Below are 19,826 nucleotides of genomic sequence, written 5' to 3'. Positions count from 1 at the left end.
AAGGCACCATTGTCCCTGGGACAAGCCACCTCTGTCCTCCGTGCAGCTGGAGACTGCGCCTCGTGTCTCCTGGGGGCCAGCAGACCCCCCGAGGCGGTCAGTGTCCCCCCTTCTCTGCTCTGTCAAGTAGCAGGCACGGTACGGGAGCCCATGGAGATGTCCTCAGATACAGGGTGATGCTCCTTCTAGATAAAAGGGGCAACTTCAGCCAGTGTCAGAGATGCACATTGCTTATTGGGATTTGTGGTTGTCAGCCCCTAAGCAGGGGCCCTAAACTTGAATGCCTGCATTTAAGGGGCCGGGCAAAAGCATAACCAGGGAGGCGAAATGAGTGTAGAACAGCAGTAAGTGCTGGGGACTGGGGCCTTGGCCACCAGGGCCGTGTACTCAGCTCCAGCTGTCAGGGACCCCGTGTTGCCACGTCTTCTAAGTCTATAGACAAGCCAGGCATCTATCTCTGAGGAGCAGGAGATATTTTCCATCTTTAAATTTTGGCAACAAGTTGCCTTTTCCAGAAAGCAACAACAATAGCACTTAGTGAGCTAAACAAAATAGCTCTGCCGGCCAGATCGTTTTAGTCTCTTCTTGAAAGTTTCAGTGAGGGACTTCCCTGGTGGTCCAATGGTTAGGACTCTGAGCTTCCAATGCAGGGGGCATGGGTTCAATCCTTGGTTGGGGAACTAAGATCCCACAGGCCCTGCGCCACAGCCAAAGAAAGAAAAATAAAGTTTCCATGAGAGGACAGATATTAGCAGGTGAATTTTGTGTGTTCAGTCATTTCTTTATTCAACTGTTGTTCCAAAAATTCGATTCAGAGGTTTTTATTGTCATTTCCCAGGTGCCAAGGAACTGTGCTGAATGCTAAAGGTTCTAGAATGAATGAGAAGAGCTTTGAAGCTGAGTGTGTGTGTGTGTTATGGGGGGGGTGGTGACATAGACTTGAAGACAGGGAATCGTGGGGCACCGAGTAAATGATACCCGCAGGCGTATTGAGGAGCTATGGGCACCTAGATGGGGGAGTAATTGTGTCAAGGGGAAGGGTGTGTTTTTGGTTTTGTTTTTTATCTATTTGTTTATTTTTGGCTGCCCCGAGTCTTAATGTTGCTCTGCACGGGCTTTCTCTAGTTGCAACGAGCAGATGCAACCCTCTAGTTGTGGAACACGGGCTTAGTTGCTCCGCGGCACGTGGGATCTTCCCGGACCAGGGAACCCGTGTCCCCTGCATTGGCAGGCGGATTCTCAACCACTGGACCACCAGGGAAGCCCCAGGGCAGGAGAGTATTGCACATGGAAGCCCAGCCGGTGCAAAGGCACAGAAGCCAAGCCAGCGTGGAGATGCTGGGGAGCAGCTGTGGGTTTTGTCCAGACAGAGAGCAGAAGAGGTGCCCAAAGAGACAAGGGGAGGCAACCGGAGCTGAGAGAAGTCCCCTCCCCACCCCCATTTCTCCTTTCCACCTCTATCCCAAGTGCTCATGATACAAAATCTTGGTGCGAATGAAAATGCCAGCCAGACTGCCCTGCCCCTCTGCCTCTGTGGCCTTGAGAGTGGGCTTGGCAGCTTCTCCGGCAGGCAGAAACTGCACGGGGGGTCCCGAGGCTTGGAAGCCCTGAAGGGAACAGAATAAATCCCAAGGCTCAGTGCCATGGCCCCGTCCCAACAGACGCCTGAGCCAGGTTCTTTCTTTTCTATTTTGACATTTTTAAAATTCTACAGGGTTTTACAAAAGAAAATCAAAGGCTCTGTTTGCCAGGTTTATCAAACAAGCGCACCTCGTGGCTCTTTTCCCGTCCTTCCCCCTTCGGTGGGTCTCTCTCCCCGCAAAGCCGATTAGGTTGATTAAAATAAAGCCCGCTGCAATTTTAATTCAGTCTGGTTGGCAGGGCCGAGGGGCCCCTGTGGCGGCTTTGTGCGGGGTCAGGGTCGAGGGTCAGTAGCCTGCTCCCAAGAGCGATCCAGATGGGGTGAGATCTAAGATGCCACCGGGATGATGTACAGGGGGCAGCTGGCTTCCCACCCTTATCCTTCCCTGGTTTCCATAGTCACTGCTCATTTACTGTGGGGGGTGGTGGTGGTTTAGTCACTCAGTGTGTCCCGGACTCTTTTGCGACCCCATGGGCTGTAGCCTGCCAGGCTCCTCTATTCAGGGGATTTCCCAGGCAAGAATACTGGAGTGGGTTGCCATTTTCTTCTCCAGGGGATCTTCCTGATTGAATCCATGTCTCCTGCATTGCAGCCTGAGCCAAAACTGGGAGGATTACTGTGGGGTAAGGCAGAAATGTGCTAACCATAACAATGTCCTTCTCCTGCTGGCATTTCAGGGCAAGAAAGACCCTTCCCTGTGGACATGCCCCTTCCACCCGCCGCTCCAGCTCTTTTTTGTTATCCGCAACACGGGACAGCTGCGTGACTTTGGTCTAACCAAGATCAAGGTTTGGAATTACTGGACGGCTGATGGTGTAAGTAACAGGCTCCGGTTCCTCACTGAGCATTTGACTGATGGCAGCACGTAGCGTTTTCCATAACCAGATTCATTCCCCCAGCTGCAAAATGAGGACCAGGTGGCCCCAATGCCCTTCCTCCTGGGTGTAGCAAGCACCTGCTGGGGACTTTCACTTCGTACTGTCAGAGCCCCCCAGGAACAGAGCCTTTGCTGCAGGTCGGGCCTCTGGGGGAACTGGAGAAACATGAACTGAGGCTCCATTTTAACAGATAAGGAAACAGATATATGGAGAGATTATGTCATGTGGCCCAAGTCACACAGCCAGTGAGTGTCAGAGTGAGAATCTGAACCCCCACAATTGGACTCCAGGCCCATTTGCTTCGCCAGCACTTCTCAAACCATAATCCGCCATGACCCCCTTGGGATCTTGATTAAATACAGGTCCTAATGAGATGGTTGGATGGCATCACTGATTCAATGGACATGAACTTGTGCGAAGTCCGAGAGATGGTGAGGGAAAGGGAGGCCTGGCGTGCTATAGTCTATGGGGTCACAAAGAGTCGGATACGACTTAGTGACTGAAAAACAACAATCCAGCAAGTCTATGGCGGGCCCAAGATTCTGTGTGTGCGGCCAGTTCCGAGGTGTACCAGCGCTCCTGCTGTGCGCCCCACTCCAAACAGCCAGGCTCTTCACTTCTATGCTCTTTGGCCTCTCTGATTTCAGAGCCCTTCCCCTTCTTCCTACCCTCACACCACTACCCGCCCCCAGGTCCTCATTCTTGCTTTCTCTAAGCTATTTTCCACGTATTCATTTGCATTTATTCCTTCACTGAATAGTGGTCCTTCAGCACATCCTAGGTAGCATCAGGTTTCATGATCGATTCTGAAGACACTGATATAAAGAAACAGTCTATGCCTTGGGGTATCCGTTGTCTAAGAGCCGGCAGACAAGTGATGTAGATAGATGAAGGAGACAGTGTGATGAAGACCTTGATCAAGCTGAACCCAGAGGGCCATGGGTTTCAGATAGAAACCTCAGGGACTCTGCAGGGAACTCAGTCAGTGAGGAGGGACAGAACTTGGTTTCCCTTCTTTTGATAGAAAGGGGGGCATGAACATTCTACCTTCCTTTATAAGTGGCTATAAGGGAATCGATAGAACAAGCGAGATGATAAACGGGGACCAATTCTCAGCCTCAGTCTTGTTAGGGGGACACGGGCCTGTTGGGGAGTGCAGCAGACTGGCCAACAACATGGCCCAGTTTAGCAGCAGGCCGCTTTTCAGTTTTTACTAATGTTCGCTATGGAGCAATGCCAGCCAGTGCTGTTCTCTTCCCAGCATTCCCAGGGAGCTGGAAATCTGAGCTGAGCTATTTTGTTTGCAAATGTCAGTAGCTACCTTAAATTCTTCCGGAACCACCGTACCCGTGCATGTTCAGTCGTGTCCAGCTCTTTGGGACCCTCAGGCTCCTGTGTCCCTTTTCCAGGCAAGAATAGTGGAGTGGCGTGCGTTTCCTTCTCCACGGGATCTTCCCAGCCCAGGGATCAAATCTGAGTCTCCTGCATCGGCAGGCAGATTCTTTACCACTGTGCTACCTGGGAAGACGAAACCACCATGTAGTGCAAACCAAATTCATCTTTGAGCCAGAGCTGGCTGTTCCCAGCTTGCACCCTCGAGGAGGAGGGTGTCCACCTCGAGCTGGAAGAGGTCAGGGAAGGTATGAAGGGAGAGCACACCTGAGCTCTAGTGGGAAGAGAAGCCTTGAGCCAGGCAGACAAGGGAAAGTATCTCCAGGTAGAGGGAGATACTTGGACGAAAAGAGGTGTGGAAAAGTATAGCCTCCTAACCGTTCTCCCTAATCCCAGGCCCAGGCCTCTGGTTTGTCTCCAGTAGCCCCTGGGGGGTCTGATCATGACTATGGTTTCAAACCCTCAACTTCAGTCAGTTCAGTCACTCAGTAGTGTCCGACTCTTTGCAACCCCATGAACTGTGGCACACCAGCCTTCCCTGTCCATCACCAATTTCTGGAGCTTGCTCAAAGTCATGTCCATCGAGTCAGTGATGACATCCAACCATCTCATCCTCTGTTGTCCCCTTCTCCTCCTGCCTTCAGTCTTTCCCAGCATCAGGGTCTTTTCTAAGGAGTCAGTTCTTTGCATCAGGTGGTCAAAGTATTGGAGCTTCAGCTTCAGCAACAGTCCTTCCAATGCTCAAACTTCAAAGGCTTTCCTTGATCCAGAAAATCCAGGTCAGACCTCTGAGTGTGACATCAGAGCCCCCTAATCCCCATATGTCATGCCTGCCTCTCTCTCAGCACCTGCCCCTTGTTCACGCCCCCCTCCAGAGTGCCAAATGCTCTTGAGGCTCTCCACCAGCCTTCCTTGTAGGCACAACTTTAGTCCCCGGCCCCTCCTGTCTCACTCAACTCCAGGTGCTTGTCAATGCCTCATATTCCTGGAAGACCCAGGCATCACTTTCTCCAGGCTGCTCACCTGACCCCCAACCCTTGTGCACTTCTGTACCACATGAACTAGTTACATCACCCCTAGATCAGGATACACACCTGCCTCCCCCATCACCCAGGGGGCATCTTGGGAGCAGGGCCTGAGACTTCACCGCTGTTCTATTCCAAGTAGCAAATCATGGCTATCTAATGAATGAATGAGTTCATTCCCCTAAGAGCCCGTAAGCAGTTGCCTCATCCTCCTTGAGATCCAGATGAGTGACCTAGAGCAGGAGATGCCCTCCACAGGTGCTACTGCAGGTTAGAGGCCAACCAGGAGACCCTGAGCCTCGTCCCTCCTTCCCGTCCTCTCCCCCCTCCTGCAGCTCTTCCTGCTGGTTCTCCACCCACCCACTCACCCAGCCATCCCACGTGTGCTCAGTTGCTTCACTTGTGTCTGACTCTTTGTGACCCTATGGACTAGCCCCACCAGGCTCCTCTGTCTATGGGATTTTCCAGGCAAGAATACTGGAGTGGGTTGCCATTTCATCCTCCAGGGGATCTTTTCCATCCAGGGATAAAATCCACATCTCCAGGTGGATTCTTTACCACTGAGCCATCCCTCCAGCTCCCAGATAAACATCTGCTAGGCTCTGGGGATCTAGGTGCTAACGTGGCAGACACAGTCCCAGCTCTGTGGCACACGACACTCCTCAGTGAAGTCGCAGCTCTGTTGACACACGACACTCCTCAGTGAAGTAACAAAACGCTTTCTCTGATTTATGTTTTTTCTTTAAAAAACAAATGCCTAAGGTTTAAATTTGAAAAACAGTCTAAACCACTGGATAAGTGAGGAGGTTCCTGTGGGCCTATCAGGCTCTCCTCCCCACCCCCATGGCCAGTTTTGACCCAGGGTGTATACGGGGCTGTCCTCCGGGCCCGGGATGGAGCCCCAGCCCTGAGTAGTGGGCTCCCAGCATCTCAGGCCGGGTCCCCCAGTCCACCCAACACTTCCTGGCAGGCGGTCATCAGCATCTTCTGGAATGAGTAATGAAACAGCACTGACTGCTCAAGCCTGTGCCCTGTAGCCCGGCCCTGTCATTGACTATACAGCTCAGGCCAAGAAAAGAGGATTTTTATGTGCTGGATTACAAAGGAGATAAGCTTCATCTCTTTTGGCTGCAGCCTGCCTTTCTTCTTTAACCTGCACTCAGCCTTCCCTGTGTGCCGAGAATAGAAAAGAGGGCCAGGACGTCAGGGCGTCGTGGCGGGCGCTCCGGGGGGCAGCCGGCTGTGGGGATCAGAGACTCAGGGTGTTCCGACACAGAGGAGCGCGTGCAGGACCGCAGGCCCCGGCAGGGCCACCACTTACATAACGCACACCCATCTGTTGCCAGCATTTTCCGGGGGCAGAAAGCACAAACAAATGCAGCTGCAGGTTGGTTTGATTTAATATTCTCCAGAGAATGCTATTACTGTGTGTTTTAGAGGAGATAAAATTAGAGTTTATAGGAAATATAGCTCAGCCCGGTAGACACGGCTTGTTAAGACGGGTGTTTTGTGTCTGGGAATCCGAGGAAGCAAAGTTCAACGTGAGGCACTAATCCAACCAAGGCTTATTTACAGCATAAGAAAAGAAGGTGCTGCAAGAATGGGAGTCTCTTATTGGAAGATCTGCTGCCTGTTTAAATCCTTGGGCTAACTTGGATGGGCTCCGTCACCCTCCTTAGGTAATGCGGGGATTCGGAGCTGGCCCGGAGGAGAGGACTTCCCGGCAGGTTAAGGACAGGGAAGCCAGCATCGGTTCACGCAGCCGCACGGGGCAGCCCGCAGATGTGGGTGCTCATCACGGCCGCCGTTTTACCCAGCATAGCACGCATCGGGCAGGCATGAGGCCCCGAATAGGGGCTCCATAAACACTCTTTCCTTAAATAATTTTATTTACTTATTTATTTATTTTTGGCTCTGCTGGGTCCTCATTGCTGCGCGGGTTTTCTCTGGTTGCGGCGAGCGGAGTCCACTCTCCAGTTGGGGTGCACTGGCTTCTCATCGCAGTGGCTTCTCTTGATGCCGAGCATGGGCTCTGGGGCTCATGGGTTTCGGTGGTTGTGGCTCCCGGGCTCTTAGAGCACAGGCTCAGTAGTTGTGGTGCTCGGGATTTAGTTGCTCCGCAGCACGTGGGATCTTCCTGGATCAGCGATGGAACCCGTGTCTCCTGTATTGACATGCGGATTCTTTACCACTGAGCCGCCAGGGAAGCCTACTCAGTAAACATTTGATGCCTGATGATGAAATGCATCATCTCGGTTAACCTCCTACCCATCCTACAAGTAGAGGTTGTCAGGCCCCACCTTGTAGATGAAGCAGGGACTTAAGAGTAAAGAGATCTCAGGGAGCAAATAGACTGGTGTTTCTTTTGTTGGCTCTGCTTGGGAGTGGCTGCCTGGAGTGCTATTGAGAAGGATCTGGAACTTTCCTCCTGGTGCATCCAGGATTGATTAGTGTAGGCGATTGATCATCGATGTTTGTCTTGGGCTCAGGAAGAAGACTTGATAATAGGTTTTCACATTTTGTGATCCTTCCCCAGATTAAATGACTGGCCCCACTAGTGAGGAGTAAGGGGCTGAAGTGGGAAGGGAAGATGGGGTCTGTGGGTTTTCCTGCGGTTTTTCTCTGCATTGCTTCCCCTACAGAGCAACATCTGCTAGGAGAAAAGAATCAATAGTCTCTCCTAGGATGTTATAACTCATCCAAAAAGTGGACTTTCAGCTATTCCCCACAGTCCATCTGTTTTCCTTTATATTAATAACAAGCATATTAATCTGCTACGTGGTACCACCCTTGAGTAAGAACGGGCAGGTCATCACCATTTTTTGCCAACAGCATCACCACACAGGTTCTGCCTCCAGCCTGGTCACACCAGCAAGTGAAGCAGGACCCAGTGGTATATGTTATACATGGAAATGGTGCTAATGAAGTAGCTTTTGAATGAATGAATGAGTGAGTGAATGTTAGATTTACCCAGTGGTATGTTTCTGTGACTTGTCGTGGTCAACCAGGCCAGTACTGCCCAATAGAACTTTCTGCAATGATCTTAACACGTTCTCTCTGCCCTGTCCAGTGAGAACAATTCAAGTTCTCAGCCCCAGGTGGCTCCTGTAACTGACAGACCAACATTTTACAGTGTCTGTCATTTTAATATTCATGTCATTGTCCGCGTGTGGCTGGTGACCATGTATTGGACCACACAGGTCTTGGTGCTCAGGGAGCCGTGTTGAACAAATAGACAAGGCCCTGTTCATACAGTCCTCTCCCTTCTCATGAGGAAGGGAACAAAAAACAAGGGCACAGATGACTAGTGTCATCTCCAGTAATGCTAAGTGTTGTGAAGATGATAACATCTGGCGACCAGAGAGGGACAAGGGGAGAATGAAGCAGGGCCGCACTGGACAGGTAATCAAAGGCATCCCTGACCTGAGCGTTGAGAAGGAGTAGCCGTGGGGACGTAAGTGGAAAGGGAATTCTTGCAGGCGGCATAGCAAGAATAAAGGCTCTGCAGCAGGAACATCCAGTTTAGTCAGAGGCTGAGCTGGTGAACAAAGGATAGTGTGAGGGGAGGTCCCAAGGGTGCCTGGGAGCCAGGTCACGTAGGCCTCACTGGTTTGAAGGCACAATAGGGAGAGGGTCAGAGCCAGCTTGGCTGGGGCAACCCCTGGCTCCTCCTCGTCCTAGCTCTGTGACCTTGGGAGTGTTATTCTACGCCTCCCTGACTCAGTTTCCTCATCTGTAAAATGAGGGTGATTATTGTTCAGTTAATACATATGAAGTGCTCATAATGATTCCTGGCCTTCGTGAACTCTATACAAAGATCAGCTCTTGGTATCATTATGGGAGGGTTTTGGGCAAAGGGTGACACAATCTGATTGAGGAATTTAAAAGATCACTCTGGATGCTTTTTGGAGAAGGGGTCAGAGGGAAGGGGGAGCCGCAAGAGGTGTTTTGGGGTCTCCACAGTCTAGCTTGGTGGCTTGGATGAGGGTCCCAGTGCTTCTGAAATGCACCATTCAGTTCAGTTCAGTCTCTCAGTTGTGTCCGACTCTTTGCAACCCCATGAATCGCAGCACGCCAGGCCTCCCTGTCCATCACCATCTCCCGGAGTTCACTCAGACTCACGTCCATCGAGTCTGTGATGCCATCCAGCCATCTCATCCTGGGTCATCCCCTTCTTCTCCTGCCCCCAATCTCTCCCAGCATCAGAGTCTTTTCCAATGAGTCAACTCTTCACATGAGGTGTCCAAAGTACTGGAGCTTCAGCTTTAGCATCATTCCTTCCAAAGAAATCACAGGGCTGATCTCCTTCATAATGGACTGGTTGGATCTCCTTGCAGTCCAAGGGACTCTCAAGAGTCTTCTCCAACACCACAGTTCAAACGCATCAATTCTTCGGCGCTCAGCCTTCTTCACAGTCCAACTCTCACATCCATACATGACCACAGGAAAAACCATAGCCTTGACTAAGCAGACCTTAGTCGTCGGCAAAGTAATGTCTCTGCTTTTGAATATACTATCTAGATTGGTCATAACTTTTCTTCCAAGGAGTAAGCGTCTTTTAATTTCATGGCCACAGTCACCATCTGCAGTGATTTTGGAGCCCAAAAAAATAAAGTCTGACACTGTTTCCACTGTTTCCCCATCTATTTCCCATGAAGTGATGGGACCAGATGCCATAATCTTCATTTTCTGAATGTTGAGCTTTAAGCCAACTTTTCCACTCTCCTCTTTCACTTTCATCAAGAGGCTTTTTAGCTCCTCTTCACTTTCTGCCATAAGGGTGGTGTCATCTGCATATCTGAGGTTATTAATATTTCTCCCGGCAATCTTGATTCCAGCTTGTGTTTCTTCCAGTCCAGCGTTTCTCATGATGTACTCTGCATATAAGGATAGATTCAGTTCATCCCAGGGCAATGTTTGTATTTTCAGAAAGGCCTTTCATGGTGGGGTAGGAATGGATTTTCAAATGAACGCAAAGTGAAGAGGTTAGTTCATTAACAACCTATGTACCCTTCTTCAGCTTCAATAGTTATCTACATTCTGCCATTTTTGTTTCATCTCTTCCCCTAATGTTTAAAAAGAAATTGTAGGTATCATATCATCTCATTCATAATTTTTTGCGTGCATCTCTAACAGATAAGTTTGTTTTTATATCATCCCGATGCTGCTATCATACCTGACAATCATTCATTATTATGCTTCAGTACCCAGTCCACATTCAAATATCCCTAACTGCCTAATTTTTAATAGTTAATTTGTTTGGCCACACCATGTGGCATGCAAGATCTTAGTTCCCTGACCAGGGATTGAACCCTTGGCCCCTGCAGTGGAAGAGTCTTAGTCGCTCAGGTGTGTCTTACTCTTTGCAACCCCAAGGACTATAGCCTGTCAGGTTCCTCTGTCCATGGAATTCTCCAGGCAAGAGTACTGGAGTTGGTAGCTGTTCTCTTCTCTAGGGGAATCTTCCTGGCCCAGGTGTCGAACCCAGGTCTCCTGCATTGCAGGCGGATTCTTTACCATCTGAGCCACCAGGGCAGTAGAAGAGTGGAGTCTTAACCGCTGGACACCAAGGAAGTCCCAACAGTTGATTCGTTTGGATCAGGATACGAACCAAGGCCAAACATGGCAGTGGCTTTGCAGTCAAAGATGTGACCTTCATTTGGGCAACTGAGTCAGTGTAGCCTGATGGCTCCACCACATCGTAGGGTCTGGGCACCTCTGGTCTGGGGAGCACCCTCAGGCCTGGCGAGCATTCATGTGTGTGCATGCTAAGTCACTTCATCATGGACTGTAGCCCACCAGACCCCTCTGCCCATGAGATTCTTCAGGCAAGAATACGGGAGTGAGTTGCCATGTCCTTCTCCAGGGAATCTTCCCAACCCAGGGATTGAACCTGCATCTCTTAAGTCTCCTGCATTGGCAGGCAGGTTCTTTACCACTAGTGCCATCTGGGAAGCTCTTGGGGATCATGATGGCATCTTAATAGGGTGGCTGGGAGGAAGGGCACTGACCCAGATGCGCAAGAGCCTTCCTTAGGTGTTAACCTTGGGCTTGGTGTGGGCCACTGTCAATTGCGAGAGGGTGCTGTCTGTTGGGTGGGCTGCAGCCTCTAAAGTCTGTGTGCATAGCCCATGCTCGGGAAGGTAAGGCATGGTCACCTTGAGAGGTCCAGGAGGCTCAGATTTGAAGCAGGCCCCCAGCCAGCAGAGGACAGAGAGGTGAGCAGAGAATTCCACCTTGAGAGAGGGGGCCCCACGAGGTGTTCAGGCTCCATCCAGAAAGTCGGAATTCAGAGCCAAACTGTACTCCCAGCAGGAACGAGAACACAGATGCAGAACAGGGGTAGAAGCTGAGGCCTGGATCTCTGTACTGCACAGACCAGGGGACGAGCTGCTCTGGGACCAGACAGATGTCTAAGTAGAGAGGGCTGCTCACCCATGTGCAGGGGCCAGCCTAGGATAGCAAGACAAATCCCAGACCCCCTAGAGGGTAGAGCTCTCCTGTCCCCTCTCCTGCTTGCCTTGGCCAGGACTGACTTAGTAGCTGAATCTGTTGATTAAAATTCTCAGTCCCAACACTAGTGTTATCAGCCAGGATTCTTTTGGTAACAAAGGACAAGAAAACCCAATTAAATCCAGCTTAAGGACAAAAAAGCGTTCTTTGGCCCATGTTACAGGAGAGTATGAGTTGGCTGCCTCAGGCGTGGCAGGATCCAGGAGTTCACATGATGCCATCAGGAATCTCCTCCCTCTGTGTTGGCATCATTCTCAGGTTCCAAGTGGTGGTCCCCGTTGACATCGCTCTTGATTTCAGGAGTGCTTGCAGAAAGCCCCAGGTCTAGGGCCCACTGGCCAGGCCTGGGTTGTGACTTGGAGTGAGGCCTACATTATCCACATGAAGTAAGGTCAAGGGAAGAGTGGATTCCCAATGAAAAATTGAGATGCTGGCTAAGGAGGGAAAAATCACCAGGGAAAGTAGAAGACCCAGACTAGGTCCCTTCTTTTCCTCTAAGAACATGGAAGTCACCTGCTGGTGAACGTATTCATCAGCTCCCAAATCTAAACCTACCCCAAGGCTTAATTTCTGAACCAAGCTTCTCTCCTGGCCACGAGATGCTTTTCTTCAGCATTTCTGCCCGGCCATGTACTGAAGCCCTAGCTTTGGTACCCCAAACCCAGACCCCTCAGCCCCACTCCAGGCTCCGCTTCCTTTGGCTGTCTGCAGGAGCGCTTGACTCCCACCTTTGAATCCTCCGCTCCCCCTGTGCCCCTCCCTGTCAGTCATCTTCAGGTCTTACCGTTTCCACCGCCCGAACCTGCCTCCCTCCAAGTCCAGCTCCTCCTTCCCCTGCTGCCTGCTGTCTCCTCCGTCTCCCACTTAGCTCACTCATCTGCTCGTTCCCCGTCTCATCGGCAGAGCCATATCGATCGCCCCAGACATGGTGCTGGGGCCAGGAATCAGACATGCTGTCTGCCCCCATGAGCTCTTGCCCAGGCAGGTGGGCCCAGGGGGACCCCTGCAAACCACAGTTCAGTGGGGCCAGGACAGTGGTGAGAGATGAGCTGAGGGCCTACCTGCTGCAGAATGCCTCAGGGGAGTGACCACAGTCCCCGGCCAGCATGTGCTGCCCTGGACATCTTGGGAAGAGGCTGTGCCCCAGTGGACCGAAGGCAGCTCACAGACTGCAGCTGGCTCACACTGTGTTTTCAAAATTCTTTGGGTTTTGTGTGTGTGTATGTGTTTTAAGTTATTTATTTATTTGGCTGCATTGAGTCTGAGTTGAGGCGCTTGGGCTTCTCTCCAGTCGTAGTGTGCAGGCTTAGTTGCCCTGCAGCATGTGGGATCTTAGTTCCCCAACCAGGGATCGAACCCACATCGCCTGCGTTGGAATGCAGACTCTCAACCACAGGACCACCAGTGAAAGTGAGAGTCCCTCAGTCATATCCGATTCTTTGTGACCCCATGGACTATACAGTCCACGGAATTCTCCAGGCCACAATACTGGAGTGGGTAGCCTTTCCCTTCTCCAGGGGATCTTCCAAACTCAGGGATTGAACCCAGGTCTCCCACAGGCAGATTCTTTACCAGCTGAGCCACAAGGGAAGCCCAAGAATACTGGAGTGGGTAGCCTATCCCTTCTCCAGGGGATCTTCCCGACCCAGGAGTCAAACTGGGGTCTCTGGCATTGCAGGCTAATTCTTTACCAACTGAGCTATCAGGGAAGCCCACAGGACCACCAGGAAGTCCCCAAAGTTCTTTGAATCAATTCAGTTCAGTTCAGTCGCTCAGTCATCTCTGACTCTGTGCAACCCCATGGACTGCAGCATGTTAAGCTTCTCTGTCTGTCACCAACTCCCAGCGCTTGCTTCAAACTCATGTCCATTGAGTTGTTGATGCCACCCAACCGTCTGATCCTCTGTCATCCCCTTCTCCTCCTGTTTTCAATCTTTCCCATTATCAGGGTCTTTTCCAGTGAGTCAGTTCTTTGCATCAGGTGGTCAAAGGATTGGAGCTTCAGCTTCAGCATCAGTTCTTTCAATGGATCTTCAGGATTGATTTCCTTTAAGATTGACTGGTTTGATCTCCTTGCTGTCCAAGGGACTCTCAAGAGTCTTCCCCAACACCACAGTTCAAAAGCATCAATTCTTTGGTGCTCAGCCATCTTTATGGTCCAACTTTCACATCCCTAGGTGACTACTGGAAAAACCATAGCTTTGACTGGACAGACCTTTGTTGGTAAAGTAATGTCTCTGCTTTTTTTTTTTTAATTACTAACATTTAAAAATTGGTGAGTTTCCATGAAAAATAGGAACCTTTATCTAGAAGATCTGGTGACATCAGGTCACATCCACTCCTGGGAGCTTTGGTGGAGCTGAGTCAGGGTGCGGCAGTTGCCATCACGATCTGACTTGTGTCCCCTACACAGTGGCACCGTGGTCCTGACACCACACCACCCCTCCCACTTGACATGTTTCTGTGCGCCCTGCGCACATGTGTCTCCACCACTCTCAGACCCCAAAATGGGCTCTCTGGTGCTTCTATCCTTACGGAACCTCCATCCCCTCTGGTCCCGGGGAACTCTTCTCTCCTCTGTGACTTTGCTCCTGCCCTGCCCAGCACCTGGAATGCGTAGCCAGTCTTATTACAAACCCTGTCTTTGGAAACCTCAAAGTTCTACTTAAGTCTCTCTTTACCCACCAGCCACCCACACACCCCCAGCCTGCCCCAGGCCCCTGCTAGTGGTCTCAGCCCCTGCCCAGCACCTGGAATGTGTAGCCAGTCTTATTATAAACCCTGTCTTTGGAAACCTCAAAGTTCTGCTTAAGTCTCTCTTCACCCACCAGCCACCCGCACACCGCCAGCCTGCCCCAGGCCCCTGCTAGTGGTCTCAGCCACCCCTTCTGGGCACCAGATTTCATGCTTCCCTAGGGTATCCGTCAGTTTCCTGAGCCTCCCATGTCTCTAACAGACAGGTGCCCTTGGCCAAATCTATCCTGCAGGCGTGTTCCATTTGGCACTCACGACGTTGCACAGCTTGTGAAACATTTGATGACGCTGGAAAGTTGGCTTCTGATGAGCTGGTGGTATTCCCTCTGTAGTGTCCACCAGCTGGAGCCCAGTGACTCCTGCAGCCTATATATATCCATACATAATACATACACACACACACATACATATTAATATATAACTGAATCACTTTGTTGTATACCTGAGACGAACACAATATTGTAAATCAACCGGCGGGTGCTCCGCAGGCGGGTGCTCCGCAGTTCCCGTCCCTCCACGCTGGTGGTACTGTAAGCATCTGAGTCTGTGACCCCTAATTACTCAGGCTTTTGTGAACTCCTCAAGGAGAGGAGCCCCGCCTTCATCTTTTGTGTGTCACGCAGGCCAGGATCCTGAAAGGCCCCCGTGTGGTACATGCTGGGTTGGATACAATTGCAAGAATTGCCAGCTAGGGCCTGAGCCCAGATCAAGGGGAATCTTTTTTTTTTTTTCCTTAATTAAAATGTTGTTGATTTACAATATTGTGTTCATTTCAGGTATACAACAAAGTGATTCAGTTATATATTAATATGTGTGTGTGTATGTATTATGTATGGGTATATATAGGTGGGCTTCCTGAGTGCCACTAGTGGTAAAGAATCTGCCTGCCAATTCAGAAGACACAGAGACTCGGGTTTGATTGCTGGCTCCAGAAGATTCCCTGGAGTAGGAGATGCCAACCCACTCCAGGATTCTTGCCTGGAAAATTTCATGGACAGAGGAGCCTGGTGGGCTAGAGTCCTTGGGTTTGCAAAGAGTCAAACACAACTGAGTGACTGAATATACCCACATGTATATGGATACATACATACATATAAGCACACACAGACATATAGATAGATAAATAGATAGATTCCTTTTCACATTCTTTCCCCTTAAAGGTTATTGCAAAATATTGAGTATCATTCCCCATAACCAACAGAAGGTCCTTGTTGGTTATCTGTTTTATGTGAAAGTGAAAGATGTGTCTTGACTCTTTGGGACCCCCCTGGACTATACAGTCCATGGAATTCTCTGGGCCAGAATATGGGAGTGGGTAGCCTCTCCTTTCTCCAGGGGATCTTCCCAACCCAGGGACTGAACCCAAGTCTCCCACCTTGCAGGTGGATTCTTTACCAGCTGAGCTACAAGGGAAGCCCAAGAATACTGGAGCGGGTAGCCTATCCCTTCTCCAGCAGATTCTTCCCAACCCAGGAATCGAACCAGGGTCTCCTGCTTTGCAGGCAGATTCTTTACCAACTGAGCCATCAGGGAAGCTCTTATATAGTAGTATGTATCTATTAATCCCAACTCGAGGAGTATTGACCTAAGTTAGCGAGAGTAATTCTAGGCCCCATCCTAGAGTGAATGGGGTTCTCCTGCGCCTGCTGCCAACCTGGGCCAGGAACAGGGGGTCACTGCACCCGGCCTTAGGGGAACAGGGGGTTTCTGGCCTCCCTAGCCCTGAGCAGCCAGTGTCAATGGGTATAGCCGTCCAGGCAGTAGGTTGGATACAAGACAATGATGGCAGCTTCTTGAGTGTGTATTATGTGCCAGGCGGCATTGAAAGGACTTTACATATATCAGCTCATTTATTCCAAACTGCAGTGAGATGGGTACTATGGTGGTCAGCTCTATCCTACATATGGGGAAACTGAGGCACAGAACAGCTTGCTGGTGGTCACATGACTCCCAGGCAGTCTGGTACGCACCACCTGGCCCTGCCTTTCAATAGAGGGGCACTGTGGTCCCCAGTGAGCCAGGACCTGCCTAGGGCAGCTATCCCTGCCCTGGCTCCGTCCTGCCAGATGGCCTAAATTTTTAAGGGAAGCCAGAAATGCACACTGTTATGTGAACACTCTCAGTTTTTGGACAGCATCAGCTGGTTCTGAACATTTAACTCCTCTATAGGCCGAACAAGCCCAGGATCAGCTGTAGGGGCTCCAGTTAGTGACCCTGTCTGTCACGTCCCATCCCCGTCCTTCCTCCTCTGTGACTTTTGGGGGGGGGTGGGGGGTGGGTGTCAGTCATTGGCTCCCAGCCTGGCTTGTAGTAGGTTATCTGTAGCTTGTAAAGTGTCTCAAGCCCCACCATCTTCATCAAGTTACTGTGTCACAAAGAAGGGTTTTCATTGGTCTTCCTCCCAAGGGACAGACGAAAGGTCATTGAGATCTCATCCCCAGTAAAGCATTCTAGTTCAAGTGCTCCAGGAGGGGGCAACTTTAGTTCTCAGAGCCTGGTCTTAAGACAGATAGGAATAGGCCCGTTTCCCCATCCTTGAAGGCCTCCATCCGGGTGAGGACAGGTTTGCACATGGGACCACAAGGTCGTTAGTGCGAGAGTCCCAGTGCACACCCAGCTCTGAGAGCCCAGAGGAGGACCCTCGACCCAACCTGAAGAGTCAGGTGGGGCAGATGGTGAAGGCCGGGGGCTTCCCAGAGGGGTCAGCTCCTGAGCCGGGTCCTGAAGCCTGCATGATGGCTCTCTGGGCTGCAGCGGCTCACTCCCCAAAGGCCCCCGTCCCCAGAAAGCCTCCCAATCATCCCACAGCCCTTTGGCCCCTCCTGTTCGGGACCCAGCACTCCCGGGCAAAGAGAGCAGTGAAGGATGGAAGCTTGTCTTCTCCTTGTGCATAGGGGCCAGCGCGGGCACTCAGCAGGAGACAGAACAGCTGGGCTGGGGGGCTGCCTGGGTTGTACCCAGTGAGGTCCAGAGGCACACAGCTGGTTTGACTCCAGTCGTGCACCCATACCAATGAAGGCTTTGCCTTAAAGCTGCAGTCTTCAACCTTTTTGGCACCAGGGACCAGTTTCCTGAAAGACAGTTTTTCCACAGACTGGGGGTCAGGGGGTGGGGCTAGGTTTCAGGATGATTCAAACACATTACATTTATTGTGCACTTTATTTCTATTATTATTAACATCAGCCCCACCTCAGATCATCAGGCGTTAGATCCCAGAGGTCGGGGACCTGCAGTGGATCCTCCCTGGCATCCGGCGGGTGGGCCTAGCCAACGCTCTGCTCCAAATGATTTCCCTCAGGCTTTGCTGCCTGTGCTCAGGGCCAGGTATTAGTGTCTAGGCAAAGCGTTTTATGAGCACAAGAGCCCCCGCCTCTGCTAGGGTTGCTGTCATGATGAAACCGATCCGCCATCAGTCTTCCCTGAGCAATTCGTGTGCTCATTGGAAGAGACATGTCATTCGACCCCAGGGCCAAGGAGGAACGTGGCCTTACTGAGTCAATTCAATCACTTAGATCAAAATGATATTAATATTGTTGGGTTCAAATGCATTACAGTCCCAACGTGATTGGTTCTGGGCAGCTGGAACAAAGGGTAAAGCCCTTTTTTGGACAAGGAACGGTGCTCCCCTCCACCACGTGCCAGCCAGAGTTTCAGCGTCCTTTTGAAAATGCATTGCAAAAGGGGTTTGAGGCAGCGTCAACAAAGGACATAGCAATAACTCTAGTTAAACGAGGAAGAAAATATGAGTACCAAGGGAACAAATACACACACACACACACACAAATGATTCTCGAGGGTAAGGTCATCAGCAGGATGGAATTTCACCTGGAATTCTTGGAAGCCAAGGCAAAGGAGGAAATAGGACTAGAGCCCTCTAGTTGGAAGGAAGAAGCAGGCTCGTTCTTTAGCAGCAAGAGGATTTTCCCCTGGATTTATTCCCAAAGGCACCCTTCATCCAGAGCTTCACTGAGGGGATGCCGACGAGTACAGACCTGCAAAATCTCAACCCTGTCTTCGCCACGACACAGCAGTGTATCTCAGATGGCTTCCGACCACATGCTTGAGCTTTGACGGTTGCATCGATGTGTACATAAATACGTAGGAAAAGTCTGCAAGGACAGGAGCGTGGGCATGCCCCGCCCCCCACCAGCACCCATGTCAATTGCCTCTGGGGAGTGAGGAGGAGTCAGGATGGGAGTGTGAGACTCTTGGTCCGTGAGGACTAATTTGAAAAATAGAAGTAGGAGCTCAGAGTGAACCCAAAGCAGGTGATTCTGCCAGTGGCCAGGCAGGCACAACCGAGACCAAGGCCTTCTCTGGGTCCGGCTTGACCCAGAGAGAGATGGCAGTAGGAGATTGGGGTGCAGCAAGAGTGGCTCTCTGTGCACCAGCTGTGTGACCTCAGGGAAGGCTGAGCCTCAGTTTCTTCATCTGTCAGATGGGCGCTAAGGCCCACCCTGGCGAGTAGTTTGAAGGACAGCATGGGACAATGCGTGTGGCCTTTCATGTTTCACACTCGGCACCCCCAGATGCTGTTCCCCACCCAGGATCCCACCCTGGTGTTGCTTGGATCAGATTCACCTACAGAATCTGACAAATGGCTTGTTTGATCTGGAGAGTGTTGGAACTTTGGCAGATTTAAACACCATCAGGCAGGGGGCATGAGCCTCTCAGTTCCCCAGGACCCCCACCACTCCCTCTGGTTTCAAACCTAACCTTCTTCTCTCTCCTATCTGTCCAGTCCTGTGAGCACTGGCAGTCACACCCTGCTCCAGCCTGCTCCCCACTCTCTATCCCCACTCAGCCAGGCTTCTTTTTATTTTATGTATTTATTTGGCTGCCTTGGGTCTTAGCTGTGACATGCGGGATCTTCACTGCCTCACGTGGGTTCTTTCGTTGTGGCCCACAGGCTCCCTAGTTGCAGCCATCAGGCTCAGTAGTTGCAACACACAGGCTTAGTTTTGACATGCGAGAGCTTAGCTCCCCAACCAGGGATTGAACCCACGTCCCTTGCATTGCAAGGTGGATTCCTAACCCTTGGACCACCAAGGAAGTCCCTCGGCCAGGCTTCTTGGAGAGAGCTGAGATCAGGAGGGGCTCTAGATGGTTTGCGGATGGTCAGAGAGCCCATTGTGGAGACCAGGCATCTCCCGATGGGATCCAGGATACCCACCTCGTGACTATGGGACTGAAAAGCGTGCTTCCCACCCCCCTCCCCCCACCTCTTTCAGTGACAGCGTGTCTTCTCCAGATGTTTCCACGGCGGTAATTTTGCGGAACTAGTAACTGGAAGCTCCCCAGGCTGTCCTTCTCCAGTAGCTATTTCCTGATTAATTCACAGCACGCGCTTGCTCTGCACCTCCGCTAAACAGAGAACACATCCATATAAACATGAAAAAGGGTGCTCTGAGGATCAGCTTTTCTGACAGGCAGCAAATAGCAGCCTGCCATCCCGCAACTGGACGACTGAAGCCGGGTTCCTGTCGTCTAACACGGGCTTGACGGTTCTCATCCCAGATTGCTCCGGAAGTCTTCAGAGCAATAGCTCAGTGAGCTAGGAATTTAGTTAGAGCTTCCCTGCCTGGCTTTCAGGAAGGCAAAAGGGGGGAAATGAGTCTACAT

At 51.1% G+C, this 19,826-nt stretch overlaps 1 protein-coding gene across 1 annotated transcript in view; it reads left to right on the top strand.

The window, feature by feature from the left end:
• The window catches only part of KATNIP (katanin interacting protein), a 177,381-nt gene that overhangs the window by 103,956 nt on the left and 53,599 nt on the right, over nucleotides 1-19,826 (top strand). Inside the window, exon 13 of the mRNA XM_052635696.1 lies at nucleotides 2,320-2,457. Coding sequence (XP_052491656.1) covers nucleotides 2,320-2,457 — 138 coding nt within the window. The remainder of the gene's footprint in view (nucleotides 1-2,319; nucleotides 2,458-19,826) is intronic.

Source organism: Budorcas taxicolor, chromosome 2 (assembly GCF_023091745.1).
Source record: "Budorcas taxicolor isolate Tak-1 chromosome 2, Takin1.1, whole genome shotgun sequence".
In the NCBI taxonomy this organism is placed as follows: Eukaryota; Metazoa; Chordata; class Mammalia; order Artiodactyla; family Bovidae; genus Budorcas; species Budorcas taxicolor.
This window is presented reverse-complemented; position numbering and strand designations above follow the sequence as displayed.